General features: G+C 41.6%; 1 protein-coding gene across 2 annotated transcripts in view; it reads right to left on the reverse strand.

Moving 5' to 3' along the window:
* Nucleotides 1-24,696, reverse strand: part of aplp2 (amyloid beta (A4) precursor-like protein 2) — a 192,608-nt gene that overhangs the window by 101,895 nt on the left and 66,017 nt on the right. For both annotated transcript variants that reach the window (XM_068053761.1, XM_068053762.1), the window contains exons 2-3: nt 8,505-8,678; nt 7,779-7,908 (exon numbers count right to left, since the gene is read on the reverse strand). In XM_068053761.1, coding sequence (XP_067909862.1) covers nt 7,779-7,908; nt 8,505-8,678 — 304 coding nt within the window. The remainder of the gene's footprint in view (nt 1-7,778; nt 7,909-8,504; nt 8,679-24,696) is intronic.

Consider the following 24,696-nt stretch of genomic DNA (forward strand, 5'->3'; position numbering starts at 1 on the left):
AGTTTCAGTTAACTAGGTAGCTTAACTAGCTTGCAGTTTCTTTCATAGTTTTTAAAGCTCCACATTAAATTCGATATGTTAAAACTAAATTTCAGTTTGAGAAATACTTAAAAGAATTCCCACTTGCACCAAATTCCTGACTTTAACACTGTGTGACCACTCTCCGTGATCCACACTAGACAAAATGGAAAAGAGGGGGGGGGGGGGCGGTTTGGGGAATAGCCCTGATAATAAGGGATGGGATAAAGACAGTAGACAGAAAGGATCCTAGCTCAGAAAATCAAGATGTAAAATTGGTTTGGGTGGAGCTGAGAAACAGCCAGGAGCAGAAAACACTGTTAGGAGTAGTTTATAGATTCCCTAACAGTAGCTGTAGTGTTGCTCAGACTGTAAAGCAGGATATTAGAGGTGCATTTAACAAGGATAATACAGTAATCATGGGGGATTTTAATCTTATCAACTGGGCAATTCAAAATTGCAGTAGTAGCATGGAGGAAGAGTTAATGGAATGCATTTAAGACAGTTCTCTAGATCAGTATGTCAAGGAACCAATTAGGAACAAGCTATTTTAGAACTCATATTGTTTAATGATAAAGGGTTAATTAATAACCTTATACTAAAGGAGCCTCTGAGAAAGAGTGATATCATATCATAAATTTTACACTGAGTTTGAGTGTGATTTAGATGTCTGAAACTAGGATCTTAAACCTGAACAAAGCAAACTGCATAGATACATGAGGGGCAAGTTAGCTAAGGTAGATTTAAGAGATATTACAGTAGATAAGCAATGACAGTTAAAGGCTAATTCATAATTCGCAACAAGTATACATTCCCTTAGGGACTACAGACCCCATGGAAACAGTGGTCCAACCACTGCTAACAAGTTAAGGATTGTTATTAGATTAAAAGATGCTGATCATGTTTCCAAAAGATTGATAAACCTGAAGATTGGGAGGATTTTAGAATTCAGCAATGACCAAGGAACTGATGGAAAAAAACCAAGAGTAAACTAGCAGAAGATATAAACAGATGGTAAAAACTTCTATCCCTATGTAAAAAGGATGATATTAGCAAAAGCAAACATGGATCCCTCAGAGACAGGGACAGACTAAATTATGAGAAATAAGGAAATGGCAGAGACATTAAACAAATACACTGAATTTGTAGACAACAAAACACATTCTGGAAATAGTGGGCAACCAAAGGTCTAGTGAAATTGAGGAAGATTAAGATAAAGATATGATTTCATAAGATTGAGATTAGGATTTTTTTTTCTCCATTCTTTCATGGATGCCAGCATCACTGGCAAGGCGAGCATTTATTGCCCATCAGTAACTGCCCTTGAGAAGATGGTGGTCAGTTGCCTTCTTGAACCACTGCAGTGCACGTGGTGTAGGTATACCCACAGTGCTGTTGGGAGAGAGTTCCAGGTTTTTGACACAGAAACAATGAAGGAGCGATGATATAGTTCCAAGTCAGGATGATATGTGACTTGGAAGGGAACTTGTAAGTACTGGTGTACCAATGCGTCTGCTGTCCTTGTTCTTCTAGGTGGTAGATGTCATGTGTTTGGAAGGTGTTTTCGAAGGAGGCTGGGTCAAGTTGCTGCAGTATATCTTATAGTTTGTAGATTACTGCCACTGTGTGCCGCTGCTGAATGTTTAAGGTGGTAGATGGGATGCCGATCAAACAGGCTGCTTTGTCCTGGATGATGTCAAGCTTCTTGATTGTTATTGGAGCCGCATTCATTTAGCCAAGTTGAAAGTATTCCATCACTCTCCTAACTTGTGCCGTTTACATGGTGGACAGACTTTGAGGAGTCAGGTGGTGAATTACTCGTCACAAAATTCCCAGCCTTTAACCTGTTCTTGCAGCCACAGTATTTGTGTGGTGGGGGATTCAGTGATGGCAAGGCCATTGATTGCCATGCAGAAATGGTTAATTCTCTCTTGTTGGAGATGGTCATTGCCTGGCACTTGTGTGATGCTAATGTTACATGCCATAATCAGTCCAAGCCCAATATTAGTCAAGAATTAACGAGTCTAACAGCTGATGAATCCCCTGGACCTGATGGCCGACATTCTAGGGTTTTAAAAGAGATGGCTCCAGAGATAATGGATGCATTGGTTTTGACCTTCCATAATTCCCTAGATTCTACAGTAGTCCCATGGATTGGAAGATAACAAACATAACCCAACTATTCAAGAAAAAAGGGAGAGAAAAAAAAACAGGAACAGTATCGGGCAAACGCTAAAATTAGAAAAATGCTAGTATCTTTTATTCAGAATATGATAGGGCACTTAGAAAATCATAATGAGCAGAGCCAACTGTGTTTTATGAAAGGGAAATTGTGTTTAACCAATAAATATTTGAGTGTTTATAACTAGCAGGGTCGATACGGGGAAACCAGTGGATATTGTGTAATAAAAGCAAAATACTGCGGATGTTGGAAATCTGAAATAGAAACAAGAAATGCTGGAACCACTCAGCAGGTCTGGCAGCATCTGTGGAAAGAGAAGCAGAGTTAACGTTTCGGGTCAGTGACCCTTCATCGGATTGTGTAAATTGATTTTCAAAAAGTATTCAATGAGTTGACACACAGAAGGTTATTACACAAAGTCAGGGCTCATGGGATTGGGGCAATATATTAGCATGAATTGAGGATTGGTTAATGGACAGAAAACAGAGTAGGAATAAACTGGTCATTTTCAGGTTGGCAACCTGAATTTTTTTTTTAAATGGAGGGAGACTGGGAAATGTTGGTTTCAAAGGGGGTCCTTGTACATCAATCAGGGAAAGTTAGCATGCAGGTACAGCAAGCATTTAGGAAGACAAATGGCATGGTAGGTTTTATTACACAAGGATTGGAGCACAAAATTAAAACTAAAGAATCAGTGCTTGGGCCTCAGCTATTTACAATCTGTATTATGACCTAGATGAGGAGACCGTATGAAATATACCCAAGTTTGTTGATGACACAAAGCTAAGTGGAAAGGTAAGTGCAGGCGGATGCAAAGAGGCTGCAAAGGGACAGACAGGTTAAGTGAGTGGACAAGAATATGGGCAGATGGGATATAATGGAGGGAAGTGTGAAGTTATCGACATTGGTAGGAAAAATAGAAAAGCAGAATTTTTTTTAAATGGTGGGAGACTAAGAAATGTTGGTTTCAGAATGTGTTCTTGCAAATCAGTCAAGGAAAGTCAACATGCAGGTACAGAAAGCATTTAGGAAAACAAATGGCATGTTAGGTTTTATTACGAAAGGAGCACAAAAGTAAAGAAGTAAAAAGTGCAATTGTAAAGGGCCTTGATGAGACCATACCTGGAGTACAATATGCAGCTTTGGTCTCCTTGCCCCAGAGGGAGTGCAATGAAGCTTCACTGGACTGGTTCCTGGAATTTTTCTATGAGGAGAGATTCAGTAGACTAGGCCTATATTGCCTTGGGTTTAGGAGAATGAGAGGTGATCTCATTGAAACATATAAAATTCTTAAGGGGCTTAACAGGGTAAATGCTGGGAGGATGTTTATAGAACACAGGTCACAGCCTCAGAATGAGGAGTCAGCCATTTCATACTGAAAGGTGAAGAAATATCTTCACTCAAAGGTTGTGAATTTTTGGATTTTTATACCTAAGAGGGCAGTGGATGTTTAATCACTGATTATATTCAAGATCGAGATGAATCGATTTTTGGATACTAAAGGAATCAAGGGATATGAGGATAGTGCATGAAGATGAGTTGAAGTAGCACTTCAATCATCTTATTGAATGATGGTTCAACGGGTCAAATGGCCCACCCCTGCTCCTATTTCTTATGCTCTTAGGAAGGATGTCAAGGCTTTGGATAGGCTAGAGGTGGTTAATCTGGACACCACCAATGATGAGAGACTTCAATTATGTGAAAGATTGGAGAAGCCGGAATTGTTTACCTTCACATACAGATAGTAGAGGAAAAGAGGGGGGTTTAGGTCTAGAACGCACTACTTGAAGAGTGATGCAGTCAGATTCCATAGAAACTCTTGAAAAGCAATTTCAAACCTATTTGAATTGAATTAATTGATTTAAAAGATAACTTGCGTATAACTCAATCTCAAAATCATGCAGAGAGAAAAAGACCAAAAATCACAAAATGTGATATATTCCTTACACCATATAACAGCACCTCTTCAGTTAGTGGGGTTTCATCTTCCAGTGTTCCCATCTCCATCAATTTCGAGCTCAACATGAGACCGACCTCTTCTTCCGTCCCCAATCTTACTGGTATGCTTGAGCCGTTGCTCTATAGTCTTTCTTCCTCTTGAACTATTGCCTTAACAATGATCATTTCAGTTTCTCGACCTCCACCCCTCCCCTCCACAATATATCTCCTCTGAACTCACTACTTCCTGTTCTCAGCTCCTATCTGAAAACTATCCCTAAATAGCCAAAAGCTTTTACAGCAGCTTTAGCCTAAGTTACTAATCAATTTTAAATTCATCCCAGAAACACTGTGCTAGTCTTTTACTTCTTCTGATTACACATAGCTCAAGCCAAACGTTCTTTGAGACACAAGCTACATGGACTTGTTAAGCACGCTGCTTTCTTCAATGCACCACAGTAATGGGGGCTGCAAGTAACATGCACATCACACAAGTACCAGGCAATTAGTATCTCCAACAAAGAGAGTCTAACCACTTTCCCTTAACATTCAATGGCATTACCCACCATCAACATCCTGAGGGTCACCATTGACCAGAAACTTAACTAGGCCAACCACATCAATACTGAGGCTACATGAGCAGGTCAGAAGCTGGGCATTCTATAGCAAGTGACTCACCTCCCAACTCCCCAAAGCCAGTCCACCATCCACAAGGCACAAGTCGGGAGTGTGATGGAATATCTTCATTTGCCCGGATGAGTGCAGCTCCAACACTACTCAAGAAGCTCAACACCATTCAGGACGAAGCAGCTTGCTGACTGGCAACCCCATCCATCACCAATGCACTGTGGCTGCAGTGTGTACTATCTACAAGATGCATTCCAGCAACTCTTAGAGATTTGTTCAATAGCACCTGCCAAACCCACAACCTCTACTGCAAGGACAAGGGCTGCAGGCGCATAGGAACACCACCACCTACAAGTTCCCCAAGTCACACACCATCCTGACTTGGCAATATAATCACCATTCCTTCATTGTCACAAGATCCAAATCTTGGAACTCCATCCTTAACAGTACTGTTGGAGTACCTTTACTATACAGACTACTGTGGTTCACAACGGTGGCTTACCACCACCCTCTCAAGAACAATTAGGGATGGGCAATAAATGTTACCCTTCCCAGTGACATCCACAGCCTTTAAAAGAAAGAAAAGGGGGCTGCAGATTAGCCTAGACCACTGACTTAATTAATTTATCGTAAAAAGAAATTCCAAGAATCTGCTACATTGATCCATTCAGATATATTGCTACAATCATCTAGTTTATCATATATATTAATATTTTTGAGGTCACTTTTAGTCTTGGGGAAATTAAATGTGTAGACGTAAGGTAACTGAAACTCGGGAACTTAAAGACTGCCAGACCACCTAAGACATTTACACTTCAAAGATCTTTCCATGTGTAGCAAAGGATCAGAGTTAGAGGGGTAAGAGCCATAAAGCAGCAGGCGGACTCGTTTAATTGGGGAAGTGAAGTCAATAAGTCTGAGGAGAATTGTCCTGTCTTTATTAGCAACATAAATCATTCACGTGGGTATCCAGAATCAGAGTGTTGTTTTGGAGTTGGAGGTTATTAGCTTAAATTTCTTTCGGGACATCCCAGATGTACCAAGTTAATATAGAGATAGATTGTTCAGTTGTTTTATGTCTAATTTATCACAGAAAGTCAGCTGACTTTGGAAGCAGGTGGAGTCAGTAGCAAAGAGCCATCAGGAGCCAAGGGTGCTTTCTGATTCAAAGCCACTACATGAGATGTGATTGAGGCTCAGGTGGGGAAATCTAGATTCACGAGGTGTTGCGAGTTGGAGGGTTCGCCTAGCTGGTTGCTAGAGGGAGAATCCCCAAGAAACCTCATACCTCGGAAGACACCTGGGACACTAAGGAGGATCAAAGTGAATTCCTGAGAGCTGTGGTATACTTTGGATTGGTCCCAGGAGATTTGAATGAACCTTCAAGATCCTGTAAGGTATGGTGGGCTCGTGGGTGGAAGCAAAAGTCAAACAGGTGGTGTTCTGTTGAGATTTTAAGTTTAAAGTATAAGACTTCAGGATCGTTTAGGATTTTGGCTGTAAAATATAAGTGTGCTTGCTTTGTTTAACTCTTGTACAGTAAAAATTTTTTGTTTGAGATGTGAAATCTTGTGGCGTAATTCAGTAATAACTGGGAGTTCGAATTTCTTTATAAAAAGTTATTCGTGTCTAACGGGAGCGTAAGAAAATTGGGGACTCTTTGCGGGATTTCAAATCCACAGACTGAGGTAGGTACCCCGGGATTTGTTAAAGTTGAAGTGGACAAGATTTCACAGTGAATTTTACTGTATTTATTGAAAAGCAGAATGGCTTTGTCAATTGCAAAGACTTTTCTGGGATGGGAAGACCTAATCCCGAGTGTTTTGCAACAATCAACAAAGGTTAGGTCGATGGCATTAGCAGAAGAGTTGAAGACAGAGTTAAAATCAGGGACTAAAAAAGCAGAAACAGTGGAGACTTGAGCACAGCATTTGGAATTTGAAGAAGGGCTGACCCAGATAAATTGCTGATTCAGTTAGCTAAAACTCAGTTGCGGATGATGCAACTTGAATTAGAATTCCAAAAAGATAAAAAAGAGCAAAAGAAATGGAAATGAACAAACTTGAACTCGAAAGAAAGGGAGAGAGAGAAATGCGGAAACTTGAATTAGAAGTTCAAAGAGAAAGGGAAGTGAGACAATTTGAAACTGGATAGATAAAAGCTTTGTTCATGTGGACAGGGAAGAACGTTTAATCTCAACGATGAAATGAATTTAACTTCAGGTTTGATTTGACAAGGAATATTTGGTCAGTGACTAAATTCACTGAGGAAGACGTGGAGAGATATTTTGTCTCATTTGAGAAAATTGAGACAAGGGCACAAGAAATATGGACCACTCTTTTGTCAACTGTTTTAATGGGAAAAGTCTTGGATGACTACTCAAGTCTTTCAGAAGAACAGTCTGCAGATTATGAGATACTTAAGACTGTGGTACTTAACGCATGAGTTGGTTCCAGAAGCTTATCGATTAAAATTTTGAAATTTGAGGAAGTGACAGAATCACACTTTTGTAGAATTTGTTAGAGAAAAATAAATGATTTTTGACTGTTGGTATCATTCACTAAAACTCGAACAGAGAAAGGTGTCGTCAATGGAGGACTTTAAAACAGCGTTCCAGTATGGATTAGGATACAACTAGAAGAGCATCAAGTTGCTAATATAATAGAAGCTGCCATTTTAGCTAACGGTTATGATTTAACCAATATACAGCTAGGTGGAGGCAAACCTTCATTTGCAAATCCACAGGGAAACTGGAGAAATATAAACTCGCAATTTGAATTTTTTTTTTTAAGTTACTTGTCTATAAGAGGATCATAACAATATATACTGCTAACTTTATATATGAGAGCCTACTAGTGGTACACAGAGTGAACCAGTATAAAGAAATGAAGTATATTCACTGCAGCAACCTTTGCTGTTTCACTTTTAGTAACATGTGGCTAGGGAAAGCACAGTTTAAAGGCAGCTGCTCTTCATTATGCTGTGTTTTGATCGAAGCTGGGTTTGTACTTACCGAGGCATTTAACAGGAATCACAATATGATTATGACCTCGACACCGTTTCTTTCCCTTTTTACACCAGTTCTCAACGCTGATTGGCTGATTTGCTTCCACCACGTTTGTAATTTGAAGCTCTGAATAAACCTAACAAAAGATAATTAACGTGAAACTTACCAAGACATTTACATCTGCAACTCTTAGAACAGCACATGGCAAATGCAGTTTAATCAAAGGCAGCACATCAAGTAAGGCAAAGGAGGCAGTGCCCCACCCAGACGACCAATGCAGGAAGACCTGAAGTGGCTGATGGCTCTGACTTTTGATGGCCAGGTAGTTGCCCCCACCATAGTGAACTTCAGTTCGAAAGACATGTCATCGATCTGAAATGTTAACTCTATTTCTCTCACTACAGATGCTGTCAGATCTGTTGAGTATTCCCAACATTTTATGTTTTTATTTCAGATTTCCAGCAACTGCAGTATTTTGCTTTGTTTATTTGGATTAAGCTACCTCGGAAGCAAACTGGATGAACAATTCCACAGACAACTCTCTCTGAAGAGGTGACTGAACAATCACAAGGAGGAAGTGAGATCAACCAACAGGAGTGGAAGACAACTTACTGGACCCAGTGGCCTTACCCGGTTAGTAAAATTCAGATTCTCTCCTGAACAAAGAATGCTTGCAAAGCAGAATTTCAGAGAGTCTAATAATACTGGAGTACAAACCACTTCCAGACTCACCTCTCGACAATATTGCAGAATCTCTTCCTTAGTTCCTAAGCAGCTTTTGGTTCCTGAAGGGTCAGGTTCCCATTTTCCAGTCTGAATATTGACATGCATATTCAGCTTCCCACAAAACATAGCGATCTGTGGCTCTGCCACTGCAAATCCAGCTCCAGTATTGGCTGCTAATGCCTGAAACAGAAACAATCAATTAATCATCAACCTCACCAGTGATTCTTCACTCAGGAACTCCTTTCCCTTTTTCAACCTAATTCAGCAATTATTTGAAGTTGCCATCAAATATAAACCATGATTCGAGTTACCACCATCACCACATTGCATTCTGCACTGAGGCTTCAGAACCCAAGATTACCACTAAACATTGATCCCCCCACACTTACCCCATGGTACTTAACACAATGGAATCGTCATTACCCTCACTCCAAATCTACCTCCGTTCCTATTTGCCACCAAAATGTCACCTCATGACATAGGCCAATTTCATTCATTACTAACTTGTGTGGGGGAGAGGGGATGGGGGTGACTTCACTGTGATGGCTACTTGAGGTTCCACTGTATCTGTGACCAGAACTTGTGCTTTGAATCAACAAAGAAACCTGGGAGAGCGCGAAAACAGCGGATCTGCAAGAGAACGCACCAGACAGGGACAGATATAAATACAGGGCGAGACTCAGGGCCTACAGTTAACTGGGAAAGAGTGGAGGCAGCAGACCTGCAAGAGAACGCACCGGAGAGGGAGAGGACAAATACAGAGCGAGGCCTGGAGCCGACATTTACCCAGTTACCTGGGAGAGCGGAGGCACACTGCTACAGCTTCAATAGAACACCAGGTTTGAAAAAAAAAATCAGTGACATCACAGCAAAATCACAAGTTGATTGGCTAGATAGTATTGCTGTTTAGAGACTGAGGCTAAACAACCGGGAGTTTAAAAAATGTTAGAAGTATTAATTGGTTGCAAATAAGTAGTTGCTGAGTCTTATCTTGTATTTTTACATAATGTGTATTAAGTATTAGGGTTTATCATGATTAGTAAGGTTTATTATTATAGGCAAAGCTTTAGTCGCATTGGTAAAGTTTATTACCAGTACTAAGGTTCATTAGCAGTAACAAGGTTATTACTTAATAAAGTAATGGCAGAGCAGCTCCAACCCAGAGAGTGCTTGTCCTGTGCAAAGTGGGAACTCCAGGACATCTCCCGTATCTTGGGTAACCATTTGTGCAGGAAATGTTGTCAGTTGCAGCAGCTTGAGCTCCGGGTTTGGAACTTGAGCTGCAGCTGGCGACACTGCGGTGCATCCGTGAGGGCGAGAGCTACGTGGATAGCACATTTATAGATGTGGTTACCCCACAGCTTAAAATGTACACAGGGAGACAGGGAATGGGTGACCACCAGACAGTCAAAATGAAACAGGCAGGTGGTGTAGGAGTCCAGAGTGCATCCCACTCTCCAAAGAAACTTCAGTTATGTGTATTGGTTGGAGAAGCTGAATCTCTTCTCCTTGGACAAAAGATGATGTGGAGGAGATTTGACAGAGGTGTTCAAAATCATGAGTGGTCCGGACAGAGTAGACAGGGAGAAACGGCTGCCATTGACCAAAGGATCCAGAACCAAAGGACACCAATTTAAGGGATTGGAAAAAGCAAAAGTGACATGAAAATCTTTTTTATGCAGCGAGTAGTTAAGAACTGAAATGCACTGCCTGAGTGCTACTGTTGTTGGGCAGGGTTTAAACTAGTTTGGCAGGGGGATGGGAACCTGAGGGTGAATTCAGATGGGACAAAATCAGAAATGGAAAAGTAAGGCAGAAAATTAATGAGTCTGGAAGGCAGAAGAAACAAAGGTTAGAAAATAAAAAAGTTTGGTAGTGCTCAATGCAAGGAGTTTAGGAAATAAAGCAGACGAAATGAGGGCACAGATAGAAACGTGGCAGTATGATATAGCTATTACAGAAATGTGGCTTCAAGAGAGACAAGGAGAGGGGCAGTTCATCATTCCTGGTTACTGGGTTTTCAGATGAGATGGGGGGGGGGGGGGGGGAGGAAATAAAAAAGGATTTTTTGGTTGAAGAAATAATTACAACTGTGAGGAGGGATGTGTTAGAAGGATCAAATGAGGCCATATGGATTGAGCTAAGGAACAAAAAAAGGGGCTGTCACACTACTGGGAGTGTACTTTAGATCCCCAAAGTCAAAGGGAGATAGAAGATCAAATATGTATACAAATCTCCCAGAAGTGCAAAAACAGGGCAGCAATAGTAGGGGCCTTTGTCTACCCCAATATGAACTGGGATAGTTTTAGCGTGAAAGGAATGGAGAAAACAGAATTCTTGAAGTGCATTCAGGAGAATTATTTTGGCCAGTATGTAGGAAGTCCAAAAAGAGAAGACATGGTTCTGGATATTTAAAAAATAAAACTGGACAGGTGGAAGGAGTGGCAGTGGGAGAGCATTTTGGTGGTAGTGATCATAATTCAGTTAATTTTAACAATTATGCTAAAGGACAAAGATAGAACAGGAGTTAAAGTTCTAAACTGGCATACGGCCAATTTTACTAAGCTGAGGAGTGATTTAGCAAAATGTACTGGAAGCAGCTCTTGAAGGTAAATCAGTTTTATAGCTGTGGGAGGCATTCATGGGGGAGATTTAAGGGGTTCAGAGTAAGTATGTTCCCACAAAAAAGGGTGGGACGGCCAAATCTACAGCCCCCTGATGTCAAGGAGCATACAGGGCAAGATATGGCAGAAAAGGAAAGCTTATGATAGCCACAGAGAACTCAATACTGCAGAAAGCTGAGAGGAGTATAGAAAGTGCAGGTGTGAAATCAAAAAGGAAATTAGGAAAGCAAAGAGAGGGCATAAAAGAATAATGGCAAGTAAAATCAAGAACCCAAAGATGTTTTATCAATACATTAAGAGTAAGAGAATAGCTAAGGAAATAGTAGGGCCCATAAAAGACCAAAAGGGTAACCTATGTGTAGAGGCAGAAGGTGTGGGCATGGTTCTTAATGAATACTTGGCTTTTATCTTCACAAAAGAGGGGGACGATGCAGGCATTGTAGTTAAAGAGGAGTGTGAAATATTGGATGTGATAAATATAGGGAAAGGGGACGTATTAAGGGGATTGTCAATCTTTGAATGTGGATAAACCACCTGGGCCAGATTAAATGTACCCGAGGTTGTTAAAAGCAGCCAGGGAGGAAATAGCGAATGCTCGGTTCACCCTTTTCCAATCCTCACTAGATGCAGGTGTGGAGCCGGAGGATTGGAGGACTGCTAACATTGCACCTTTGTTTAAAAAGGGAGTGAGGGATTGACCGAATCACTATAGGCTAGTCAGTCTAACCTCGGTAGTGGGAAAATTATTGGAATCAATTCAGGGACACAGGATAAACTGTCACCAAGAAAGGCACAGAGTAATCAAGGACAGTCAACATGGATTTGTTATGGGAAGATTGTGTTTGACCAACTTGTTCAAATTTTGTGAGGAGGTATCAAGGAGTATTGATGAGGGTAGTGCAGTTGATGTGGTCTACATGGATTTTAGCAGGGCATTTGACAAGGTCCCACATGGCAGACTGGTTTAAAAAAAAAAGCCCATGGGATCCAGGGGAATGTAGCAAGGTGGATACAAATTTGGCTTAGTGGCAGGAAACAAAGGATAATGTTTCACGGGTGTTTTTGCAACTGAAAGGCGGTTTCCAATGGGGTTCCGCAGGGCTCAGATTTTTGCGGTATATATTAATGGTTTGAACTTAAATGTAGGAGGCAAGATCAAGAAGTTTGCAAGCAACACAAAAATCGGCTGTGTGGTTGATAGTGAGGAGGGAAACTAGACTGCAGAAAGATATCAATGGACTGCTCAGGTAGGCAGAGAAGTGGCAAATGGAATTTAACCCAGAGACATGTGAAGTGATGCATTTGGGGAGGTCAAACAAGGCAAAGTAATACACAATTAATGGGAGGCTACCAAGAGGTGTAGAGGAAGTGAAGGATGTTGGAGTGCATGTCCACAGATTCCTGAAGGTAGCAGGACAGGTTGATAAGGTCATTAAGGTGGCATATGGAATCCTTTCCTTTATTAGCTGAGGCACAGAACATAAGAGCAGGGAGGTTATGCTGGAGCGAGATAAAACAATAGTAGGCCACAACTTGAGTACTGCATGCAGTTCTGGTTAACTCATTACAGAAAGAATGCAATTGCACTAGAGAGGGTAGAGAGGAGATCTACGAGGATGTTACCAGAATGGAAAAATGCAGCTATGAGAAAAGATTGGTTAGGCTGGGGTTGTTTTCCTTGGAACAGAGGAGGCTGAGGAGAGATTTGATTGAGGTGCACAAGGTTGTGAAGGGCCCAGATAGAATGGATGGGAAGGACCTATTTCCCTTAGCAGAGGGGTCAGTGCTTAGGGGGCATAGATTTAAAGTGATTGGTAGAAGGATTAGAGCAGAGATTTGGAAACATTTTTCACCCACAGGATGGGAGGGGTTTGGAACTCACCGCCCAAAAGGGTAGTAGAGGCAGAAACCCTCAACTCATTTAAACGGTGTCTGGATAGGCACCTGAAGTCCCGTAAACTTCAGGGATATGGACCAAGTGCTGGAAAATGGGATTAGGCTGGGTGGTCCGTTTTTCAGTAGGCACAGACAGGATGGGCAGAGTGGCCTCCTTTTGTGCAGTAATTTCTTTTACATTTCCGAAATATTTGAAATATCTGGAGGAGGAATGTGCAGGGGAGTAGCAGTGCATGAATTGCTCCTGAGAAGGGGCAGCACGGATTCGATGGGTTGAATGACCTTCTGCGCTGTAACAATTTTATGATTCTATGAAATCATATATAATGTGAGTCAGTGGTTGGATCAGCCTTCATTGAAGGTCTCTCTCACTATCAAAACTCTTTGAAAATAGTTCATTGTCTACAAAGCATTTTAGGTCATGAAAGGACATGAAAGGCACCAAAGCGACACCAGAGAACAGAAAATGTTTAGCATCGTAATAAAATCACAAGAACACCATTCCTAGTTCATATTTGCTCATCTAACAGTGCCCTACAGATCTCTGCACAATCGGAATGTGAGATCACTAGTCATTTCTTTGAAAATCAACTGTCTTCAGAGCAACACAAGATTTCGAAGTAGAGCGGTAGGTAACCAGTGTATGCTAGGGTACGAGTGATAGTTACCAAGGGTAGCTCAATCTGGAGATATGAAATCATTGCATTTTAATCAGTATATAGTTATCCTATCCAGCCGTCTTAACTACTATATTGAGGTTCATTAACATAAACATTATATTTATGGAATATCTATCCACAGCATATTGTCTATTGTAGAAAAAGTGTATTTTAATTAGAGTCTCAGCAGCTGATTAGAATGGAGCTTTGGCAAGGACTATGTACAGTGCATCAGTAAGCACCCTTGCAGTGCCCAACGTGATAGGGTTCTCTATCCTGAAGATAATTGGAAGTGTCCTCATTACAGCTGAAGTCGAGGCTAACAGAAGAAATTAATGCCAACCGTTTACCGCCTCTGTGTACAGAAATTGCAACTACTTTTGAAGCAATAGCACAGGTGCAGACATAACTGAAACTGGAGTACAATCTCTCTCGGATTACCAGCTAATTTCCAACATTACTTGCTCTTCCCACCAATCTCTGGTCCCCCAGCAAGTTAGAAAATCTGCTGATTTCATCTCCTTGGAATGTTTTATTTTCCATGTTCCCAACATCCACCCTTTCTTATAAGGCCTGCTTTTTCCACATCTCCAAACTGATGAACGCTTTCATGGGGTCAATCTCCAATCCATCACTAATGTAGTGTTGACTTCGGCAGGTACTGGAATCAACTAACCAAACCTCAAGCTAAAAGGCAAGCCTATTGGGAAAGACAGGACTGAAAAGACTTCAATTTTTTTCAGTGGCTTTTCAGTTTAGTTTTGTGAGCTTCAAATTAGCTTTGCTCAGTGCTGACACCTCACTGGTGGATAAATCTTAAATCTCTGTCAGCAACCATGGAGATGTGAAAATTAGTGGGAAATGAATTTAAACTTCTGCTCAACAGCTCTCCTTTAACAGTGTCAAGTGACCCCAGCCTTCACGACCTTCTGATTATTCTGATCCCAAATCTTGATCGAAGCTCATCAGTTTAGGAATTGAGCCCTTCAGTCTTGGGCTCAACATCCAAGTTAAATAGTTTGGTTACTTCTTTACTGACACCTTCCGCTATTTTAACAATCCCTGTATGCAGAACAAAAGTTTAGCCACTTTGAGCCTTGCTTCATAGTTTTGCAGGTCAATGCTCTCTGGACCCTTTCTGAAGGTGACTAAAACTGCACCCACCACTGTTTAACTTATGTTAACTTTTAATTCAATGCCCTTCAGTACCTAGTAAGTCTCAACTGATCAAAGACTCAAATGTTATAAAAATTTGCATTTATATAGTGATTTTAAATGCAGAAAAATGTCCCAAATGCTTCATGGAGGCATAAGGAAAAAAATGAACAGCCAAAAATCACAGCAAATCCTTTTCTGACTCCAGCAGTAAAAAACCCATTACACCTCACACCCTAAAGGTCAGACATTAATGTGAAGTGCTCCGCCTATTCCAGCAATTCAGGCACACATTAAAAACCTCACAACATGACTGAAGAAAAAGCAGTTCTCATTCACTTCCCTCAAAAAATGGCCCATTTTACATTCCACACATTTCCTGTTACCTCTCTGAATAACATTTACCACAAAAATGCATCTGGAATACTTCAGTCCAACTGCAGAACAATTGATGAAAATTGTGTACAGTTAAATGGCAAATTGATGATGGCACTGTTGTAGAGCAGACCATTCAATGATTGGAGCAAAAAGAATGTGGCAGTACAGGGGATAGTATAGTCATGGGAATATATACTGTTCTGTGCAATCGCAGCCGTGAGTTCCGAAGGCTGTGTCGCCTGCCCGGTGCCAGGCTATTGGACATCTTCTCATAACTGGAGAACTGAGGGTGGAAGAGGGAAGGACCAGCTGTCTTGGAACCCACAGCAGACAACTAAAAATGAGGTTCTGCTGAGAGCGTTTGAGCACAAATTTAAAAAGTAATCTCCAGATTACTAACTGAACTAAATACAGGGAAATTAAAGGTTTAAATGCCTGGCTGAAAAAGTGGTTTCCATTCATAAGGCACTGGCACCAGTACTGAGCAAAGAGGGAGCTGTTCCACTGGACAGACTCCACTTAAACTGGGCTGGGATCAATGTCCTAGAGAATTGAATAACTAGCACTGTAGATAGGCTCTAAATTAATAAATGGGGTGGGGCGGGGGGGTGAGTGCAGAGGCTAGGCTAAATTTATAAGTCTGAAGGGAAAAGTCAAGGATGTGGAAAAAAGTAGCAATTTGGGTAAAATCAAGCAGATTGAGTCAGGAAGGGACAAAGATTAATAATGGTAATAGGGCACTGGCAACTAAAGGTGACATCAGGGGAAAATAGTAATGTTAACATTAAAGGCAATACATCTGAATATATGAAGCATTTGTAACAAGATTGATGAATTAATGGCACAAATGGAGATAAATAATGATCTAGTAGCCATTATTGAGATGTGGTTGCTGGGCAGCCAAGGTTGGGATCTAAATATGCCAGGGTACTTGACTTTAAAAAAATAAGCAAAATGGAAAAGGAGGTGGGGTAGCCCTGACAATAAATAAGGTAGTAGCAAGAAAGGATCTTCGCCCAGTAATTAGGATGTAGAATCAGTATGGGTGGAGATAAGAAATAACTACGGGCAGAAAACACAGGGTGTAATTCATGTAATGCTGCAAGGATCAGGGCTGGGCCTCAGCTCTTTGTAATCTATGGCAATTACTTACATGCGGAGACTAAGTGGAATATATCCAAAGTTTCCACTCTAACCTTTCTGTCCTTGGCCTGCCGCGGTGTTCCAATGAAGCTCAACACAAGCTTGAGGAACACCACTCATCTTTCGACTGGGCACTTCACAACCTTCTGGACTCAACAATTTTAAGTCATAACCTGTGCCAACAGTTTGTTCTGTTTTTCTTAGCTGGTTTGATTTTTTTTCCTCTCGTTTCACTCATATTTCCTTTTCCTTGCTTTCGGGCGGCAGCTATCCCACCATTCAGCCATTCACATCTATGTTTCTTTACTTGTCCCTGTCACGAACGAAAGAAAACCAAATTATTGTATTTTTGTGCACTTGGGTGTTATTGTCAGCTGCCATTATACACAGCATGTTAAGTTGATTTACTTCTGTGTTCAACTTGTTTAAAAATGGAGGTGGGGGGAGAACACTTCAACAGGAGGTGGGACAGCTACTTGAAGGTCACATGACTGAGAAGCCTCCCTTTTTAGTCCGTCTAATTTTGAAACAGTTTCAGTTTAAAGAGAACAGCTCATACAAGAAACAGCTGCCTTGAAGCCGTGCATCTTGTTATCCATGGGCCTGTAAGAAAAAAAAACAGTCTCAAAAGCAGCAAGATATGTCTCTGCTGTCTGCCAGTTTCTCTCATTAAAAAGGGTGAAATCAGAAACTAAGCTGTTTCAGCTTATCCCTCAGAAGGAAGTTTAAGGGAAAAGGTTTCCTACGACTTCTAACCCACTCAGCATTTCCAGTTAGTTAATTCCAGCTTTGGATTTTTAAGTTAGTTAGAAAAAAAAAAGGACTCTGGTTTCAACTGGGACCCCCGTCAGCTTGCAATTAAGCTATTTTCTACTTGGTAAATATCCTTGCCCTTTTTGATGCCTTTACCTTTCCTTGTATGTTAGTGAGCATGCGTTGCAAAGTTAACCCCCTCCTGAGCTCAAGAGTGTGTTTTAATAAACCCTACTCTTTTTTTAAACTGTAACAGTGTTGTCGCGGTCCTTTAAAAATCAGGGTTCACAAACTGAGGGAGTGGAGAAATACGAGATCAGGATTTTTTTTGTTTTTAAAAAAAAGGGAAGAATTTAAATCACCATCTGCTTACAGACAGGTTGTTGAAACTATAGAGAAATTTGTTTTCAACATTAACTGCTTGTTCTTAACCTGTCACTTAATCTGTTCTGCCTTACACCTTACCACAGACTTTCCCTTTGGTTCTTTTACCCAGTCTCCCCCCTTTCACTGACTTGAAATCCATTATATTTCTAACTTCTTCCAGTTCTGATCAAAGTCAAAGACCTAAAACACTGTTGCTCTCTCCACAGATACTGCCAGACAGAGTATTTCCAGCATTTTCTGTTTTTATTTCAGAATTTCAGCGTTGGCAGTATTTTCCTTTTGTAATTCATCCAAATTTGCTGATAATATAAAGCTAAGTGGAAGGCAAACTGTGAAGACACAGAGACTGCAAGGTGATAAAAACCAGTTAAATGATCAGACAAGAATGTGGCAGTTGGAGTATAATGTGAGGAAATGTTAAATTATCTACTTTGGTGGGAAGAATGGAAAAGCAAAATATTTTTTAAAAACTTGAGAGACTGAATCACTGGTTTCAGAGGGATTTGCATGTCCATGTATGTGAAACACAAAAAGTTAACATACAGGTACTGCAAGCAACTAGGGAGGCAAATGGTATGATGGCCTTTATTGTAAGAGGGTTGGCATACAAGAGGAAGTCTTGTTGCAATATAGGGCTTTAGTGAGACCAGACCTGGAGTACTGTACAGTTTCGACTCTGTACAAAAGGAAGGATATACTTGCCTCAGAGGGTGTGCAACAAAGGTACGCTCGATTAATTTCTGGGATGACAGGGCTGTCCTTTTGAGGTGAGATTGAACAGAATGGTCTTATATGCACTGGAGTTCATAAGAATGAGAGATGATTAGATGGCTTGAATGTTTAGATGCTGAGAAACTGTGTCCCCTGTGGGCAAAGTCTAGAACTAGGGGTTGGCCATTTAGGCCAAAGATCAGAAGAAATCTCTTCACTCAGAGGTTTGTGAATCTTTGGAGTTCTCTACCCCAGTGGACTGTGGATGCTCAATGGTTATATGTAAGACTGAAACTGAAAAGATTTTTAGGCACAAAGAGAATATGGGGATACAGCAGGGAAGTGGAGTGTTGTAAAAGTTCAGCCACAATATTACTGAATGGCAAAGCTAGCTCAAAGGGCCGTTTGGCCTACTCCTGCTCCTGTATCTTTACTCCTTCTGTTCTTGTGATTATGACACTGGACCAACTCACAAACTAGAGTTCAAATGCCACCATGACATGTAGTTAGAATCATGAACAGTAGAGCACAGAGTTTGCGTCAGCGATTTTGAAGAGCAATCCAGTCAGCCCCACTCACCCCTGCCATTTCCTTCTCATATCCATGCAATTTTTTTCCTCTTAAGTATTTATCCATCTCTCTTTTGAAAGCTACTGTTGAATGTGTATCCACATGAGGCAGTCCATTACAAAACCTAACCAGCCCTTCAACCATTCGAAAAGTTTATTTTTATATCCTCTATCTAAACCCTTCATGATACATCAAATCTCCTCTTCAGCATCTATGCTCCAAAGAGAACAACCCCATCTTCTAAAGTCTAGTCACATAACTGAAATCCCTCATCTCTGAAACCATTCCAGTACATCATTTCTGTACCATCTCTGAAGCCTTCATGTCCTTCCCAAAGTGTGGTGCCCAGAATTGGCCACAATACTCCAGCTGAGGCCAAACTACTGTTTTATGTCTATTTAGAATAAAATCCTAAATTTTGTATTCAGTAATTCGACTTATAAAGCCCAGGGACCCACATGCTTTATTCGCTGCTTTAAGATGTCCTGGTGACTTTCCTAGATTTCTCTCTTCTTGCATCCCCTTTAAAATTGTACCCTTCAGCATGTATTGTCTCTCATTTTGTCTACCAAAATCTATCACCTCACACTTTTCTGCATTGAATTTCATCTTCCATGTATGTCCCCATTCCACCAACCTGTCGATATCTTGAAGTCTATGGCTATGTTCCACACTGTTTACTACACTTCCAAGTTTTATGTTACTTGCAAATTTCAAAATTGTGCTCTGTACTCCAAGTCACTGATGTACATCAAAAATAGAAAAAGTCCGAGTACCAAACTTTGGGGGAACTCTGCTTTAAACCTCCCTCCAGTCCAAAAACAGCATTCAATACAACTGTTTTCTATTGCCTTAGACAATTTTGTATCTATGCTGCAACTGTCCTTTTTGTCCCATGAGCTTCAAATTTGACAAAAGGCCTGTGGTGCTCTATCAAAAGCCATTTGAAAGACTATACAAAACATAAACAGCGCTGCCCTCACCCACCTTCTGTTAGCTTATCAGAAAACTCAATCAAGTTAGTCAAATACAATTTGCGCTTAAATATGTGCTAGCTCACTACATTCAAATTGGAAGGCTGTATCTAGTTCAGTGCTGCAAGAATAACTACTCAGACCTCAGCTATGTACAAATTATATCAATGACTGATGGCGAAGAGAGAGTAATGTACCTAAATTTGCTGACATTATTAGATTAGATTAGAGAGACAGCACTGAAACAGGCCCTTCGGCCCACCGAGTCTGTGCCGACCATCAACTACCCATTTATACTAATCCTACACTAATCCCATATTCCTACCAAACATCCCCACCTGTCCCTATATTTCCCTACCACCTACCTATACTAGTGACAATTTATAATGGCCAATTTACCTACCAACCTGCAAGTCTTTTGGCTTGTGGGAGGAAACCGGAGCACCCGGAGAAAACCCACGCAGACACAGGGAGAACTTGCAAACTCCACACAGGCAGTACCCAGAATCGAACCCGGGTCCCTGCAGTTGTGAGGCTGCAGCGCTAACCACTGCGCCGCCCTTAGGTTGGAATGTAAGCTGTGAGGAGTACATGAAAAGTCCGCAAAGAGATATAGACAGGTGAAGTAAGTGGACAACAAAGTAGCAGATGGAGTACAATAGAGTTAGAGTCATTATGGCAAAGGACGAGGCCATTTGTTCCATCTAATCCAATGCTGGCTCTCCATAGAGGAATCCAGTCAGTTCCATTCCTCTGCTTTATCCCTGTCACTCTAGAAATTTATTTCCCTCAAGTGCTTATCCAATTTCCTTTTGAAATTCATTGATCATCTCCACTTCCATCATCCTCTTAGGCAGCAAGTTCCAAGTCACTACCATTCGTTGCATAAAAATGTTCTTCCTCAGATCGCCCCTGTATCTCTCGAGGATTTAACAGGCAGGGTGGAAAACGAAAACCTGTAGATGTAGTGTATTTGGATTTCCAGAAGGCATTCGATAAGGTGCCACATAAAAGGTTACTGCACAAGATAAGAGCTCATGGTGGAGGGTAATATATTACATGGACAGAGCATTGGCTAACTAACAGGAAACAGAGTCGAGATAAATGAGCAGTTTCAGGTTGGCAAACTAACTAGTGCAGTACCACAGGGATCAGTGCTGGGGCCTCAACTCTTACAATCTATATTAATGACTTGGATGAAGGAACTGAGAGTATTGTAGCCAAATTTGTGGATGATACAAAGATAGATAGGAAAGCAAGTTGTGAAGAGATCACAAAGTGTCTCCAAAGAGATAGATAGGTTTGGGCAAAAATTTGACAGATGGAGTATAATGTGGAAATATGAGAGGTTATCCACTTTGGTAGGAATAGAAAAGTAGAATTTTATTTACATGGAGACTGCAGAATGCTGCAGTACAGAGGAACCTGGGTGTCCTTGTTCATGAATGACAAAAAGTTAGCATGCAGGTACTGCAAGTAATTAGGAAGGCAAATAGAATGTTAGCCTTTATTGCAAGGGGGATGGAGTATAAAAGTAGGGAGGTCTTGCGACAACTACACAGGGCATTGGTGAGACTCCACCTAGAGATCTGCACACAGTTTTAGTCTCCTTATTTGAGGGATAAACTTGCATTGGAAGCAGTTCAAAGAAGGTTCACAAGGCTGATTCCTAGGATGAAGGGGCTGTCTTATGAGGCAAGGTGAAGCAGGTTTGGCCTGTACTCATTGGAGTTTAGAAGATTTGAGAGGTGACCTTATTGACACAAAAGATTCTGAGGGGTCTTGACAGAGTAGATACGGAGAGGATGTTTCCCTGCGTGGGGGAAATCTAGAACTAGGGGGCACAGTGTTGTATGTATCAAAGACAAATGGTGAAGAATGAAGCTAGACACAGATCCTTTTCTTGATAGTTTTATTCACAGAAAGTAGTATTATACATCTCTGCCTCCTGCCTTCTTCCCGTGTCTTCATATCCACTCGAGTCCTTAATTAACAATGCCCTTCACCTGTGCATCTTTAACATAATGAATCTACCATTTACACACAGTGTTGAAATACAGGAGTCTCACTTTTAAAACTGAGATGAGGAGGAATTCCTTCTGAGAGTCGTTGATCTTTGGAATTCCCTCAGGTCGCTGACCCGAAACGTTAACTCTGCTTCTTTTTCCACAGATGCTGCCAGACCTGCTGAGTGGTTCCAGCATTTCTTGTTTTTATTTGGGACCTGTACAAGTTGGACGGGTTGCATCTGAACGGGACCAACATCCTTTCTGGGAGGTTTGCTAGTGCTGTTGGGGGGGCGGTTTAAATTAATTTGGCAGGCGGATGGGATAAAGAGTGGAGGTACAGTAGGGGGGGAGGCACAACCAAATATAGAAGAGAAACTGAGTCAGCCTGGAAGGCAGAGCAAATATAGACCTGTTAAAGCACAAGTGAAAAATGCAAGGCTGGATTGCATATACTTTAATGCAAGGAGTCTTACTAATAAGACAGATGAATTGAGGGCATTGATTAGCATATGGGATTATGATATTGATGCTATCACAGAGACATAGCTGAGGGAAGGGCAGGACTGGCAGCTCAATATTCCAGGGTATAGAATCTTCAGGCGTGACAGGGGAAGGTGTAAAAGAGGAGGTGGCATTGCACTGTTGATCAAGGAGTCAATTACTGCAGTAAGGAGGGATGATATCTTAGAAGGTTCCTCAAATGAGGCCATATGGGCAGAACCTAAGAACAAAAGGGGGGCAATCACTTGGTTGGACGTGTACTACAGGCCTCCAACAGTCAGGGAGAGATAGAGGAGTAGATATGTAGGCAAATCTCAGAGAGGTGTAAAAATAATAGGGTAATAATAGTACGGGATTTCAACTTCCCCAATATCAACTGGGATAGTCTTAGTGCAAAAGGATTAAAGGGAAGGAATTCTTGAAATGCATACGGGAGAGCTTTTTGAGCCAGTACGTAGAAAGTCCTACAAGAGAAGGGGCAGTACTGGACCTAATCCTAGGGAATGAAGCTGGACAAGTGGCAGAAGTATCAGTGGGAGAGCATTTCGGGGATAGTGACCATAACTCTAAGATTTAAGGTAGTTATGGAAAAGGACAAAGACGGGCCAGAAATAAAGGTACTGAATTGGGGGAAGGCTGATTTCAATTTGATAAAACAGGATCTGGCCAAAGTGGACTGGAAGCAGCTACTTGTAGGAAATTCTACACAAGGCCAGTAGGAGGCATTCAAAGAGGAAATAGTGAGAGTTCAGAGCCAACATGTACCCATTACGGTGAAGGGTAGGACCAACAAATCCAAGGAACCCTGGATATCAAGGGATAGAGAGAGTATTGGATCAGGAACAAAAAGGAGGCTAATGGCAGATTTGGAACGCTGAAAACAGCGGAGGCATTAGAAGAGTATAGAAAGTGTAGAGGGGTACTTTAAAAAGTAATTAGGAGAGCGAAGACGGGACATGAAAAAACATTGGCAGTCATTATAAAGGAAAATCCTAAGGCATTTTATAAGTATATTAAGGCAAGAGGATAACCAGGGAAAGAGTAGGGCCCATTAGGGACCAAAGTGGCAATGTGTGTGTGGAGCCGGAGGACACAGGTGAGGTTTTAAATGATTACTTTTCATCTGTTTTCACTGTGGAGAACGACGATGCAGGCGTAGAGATCAGGGAGGGGGATTGCGATATACTTGAACATATTAACATTGAAAGGGAAGAAGTATTAGATGCTTTAGCGGGCTTAAGAGTGGATAAATCCCCAGGCCTAGATGAGATATATCCCAGGCTGTTGTGAGCGGCAAGGGAGGTGATAGCAAGGGCTCTGACACAAATTTTCAGATCCTCTCTGGCCATAGGAGAGGTGCCAGAGGACTGGAGGATAGCGAATGTGGTACCATTATTCAAGAAGTGTAGCAGGGAAAAACCAGGTAATTACAGGCTGGTGAGTCTAACATCAGTGGTTGACAAACTATTGGAAAAAATTCTGAGGGACAGGATTAATCTCCACTTGGTAAGTTTGCGGATGACACAAAGGTTGGTGGAGTTGCGGATAATGATGAGGATTGTCAGAGGATACAGCAGGGTATAGATCGGTTGGAGACTTGGGCGGAGAAAAGGCAGATGGAGTTTAATCCGGACAAATGTGAGGCAATGCATTTTGGAAGGTCTAATGCAGGTGGGAAGTATACAGTAAATGGCAGAACCCTTAGGAGTATTGACAGGCAGAGAGATCTGGGCGTACAGGTCCACAGGTCACAAAGTGGCAACGCAGGTGGATAAGGTAGTCAAGAAGGCATACGGCATGCTTGCCTTCATCGGTCGGGGCATAGAGTATAAAAATTGGTAAGTCACGTTGCAGCTGTACAGAACCTTAGTTAGGCCACACTTAGAATATTGCGTGCAATTCTGGTCGCCACACTACCAGAAGGACGTGGAGGCTTTGGAGAGGGTACAGAGGAGGTTTACCAGGATGTTGCCTGGTCTGGAGGGCATTAGCTATGAGGAGAGGTTGGAAAAACTCGGATTGTTTTCACTGGAACGACGGAGGTGGAGGGGCGACATGATAGAGGTTTACAAAGTTATGAGCGGCATGGACAGAGTGGATAGTCAGAAGCTTTTTCCCAGGGTGGAAGAGTCAGTTACTAGGGGACATAGGTTTAAGATGCGAGGGGCAAAGTTTAGAGAGGATGTGCGAGGCAAATTTTTTACACAGAGGGTGGTGAGTGCCTGGAACTTGCTGCCAGGGGAGGTGGTGGAAGCAGATACGATAGCCACGTTTAAGAGACATCTTGCCAAATACATGAATAGGATGGGAATAGAGGAATATGGGCCCCGGAAGTGCAGAAGGTGTTAGTTTAGGCAGGCATCAAGATCGGCGCAGGCCTGGAGGGCCGAATGGCCTGTTCCTGTGCTGAACTGTTATTTGTTCTTGGAGAGGCTGGG

Source organism: Heterodontus francisci, chromosome 22 (assembly GCF_036365525.1).
Source record: "Heterodontus francisci isolate sHetFra1 chromosome 22, sHetFra1.hap1, whole genome shotgun sequence".
In the NCBI taxonomy this organism is placed as follows: Eukaryota; Metazoa; Chordata; class Chondrichthyes; order Heterodontiformes; family Heterodontidae; genus Heterodontus; species Heterodontus francisci.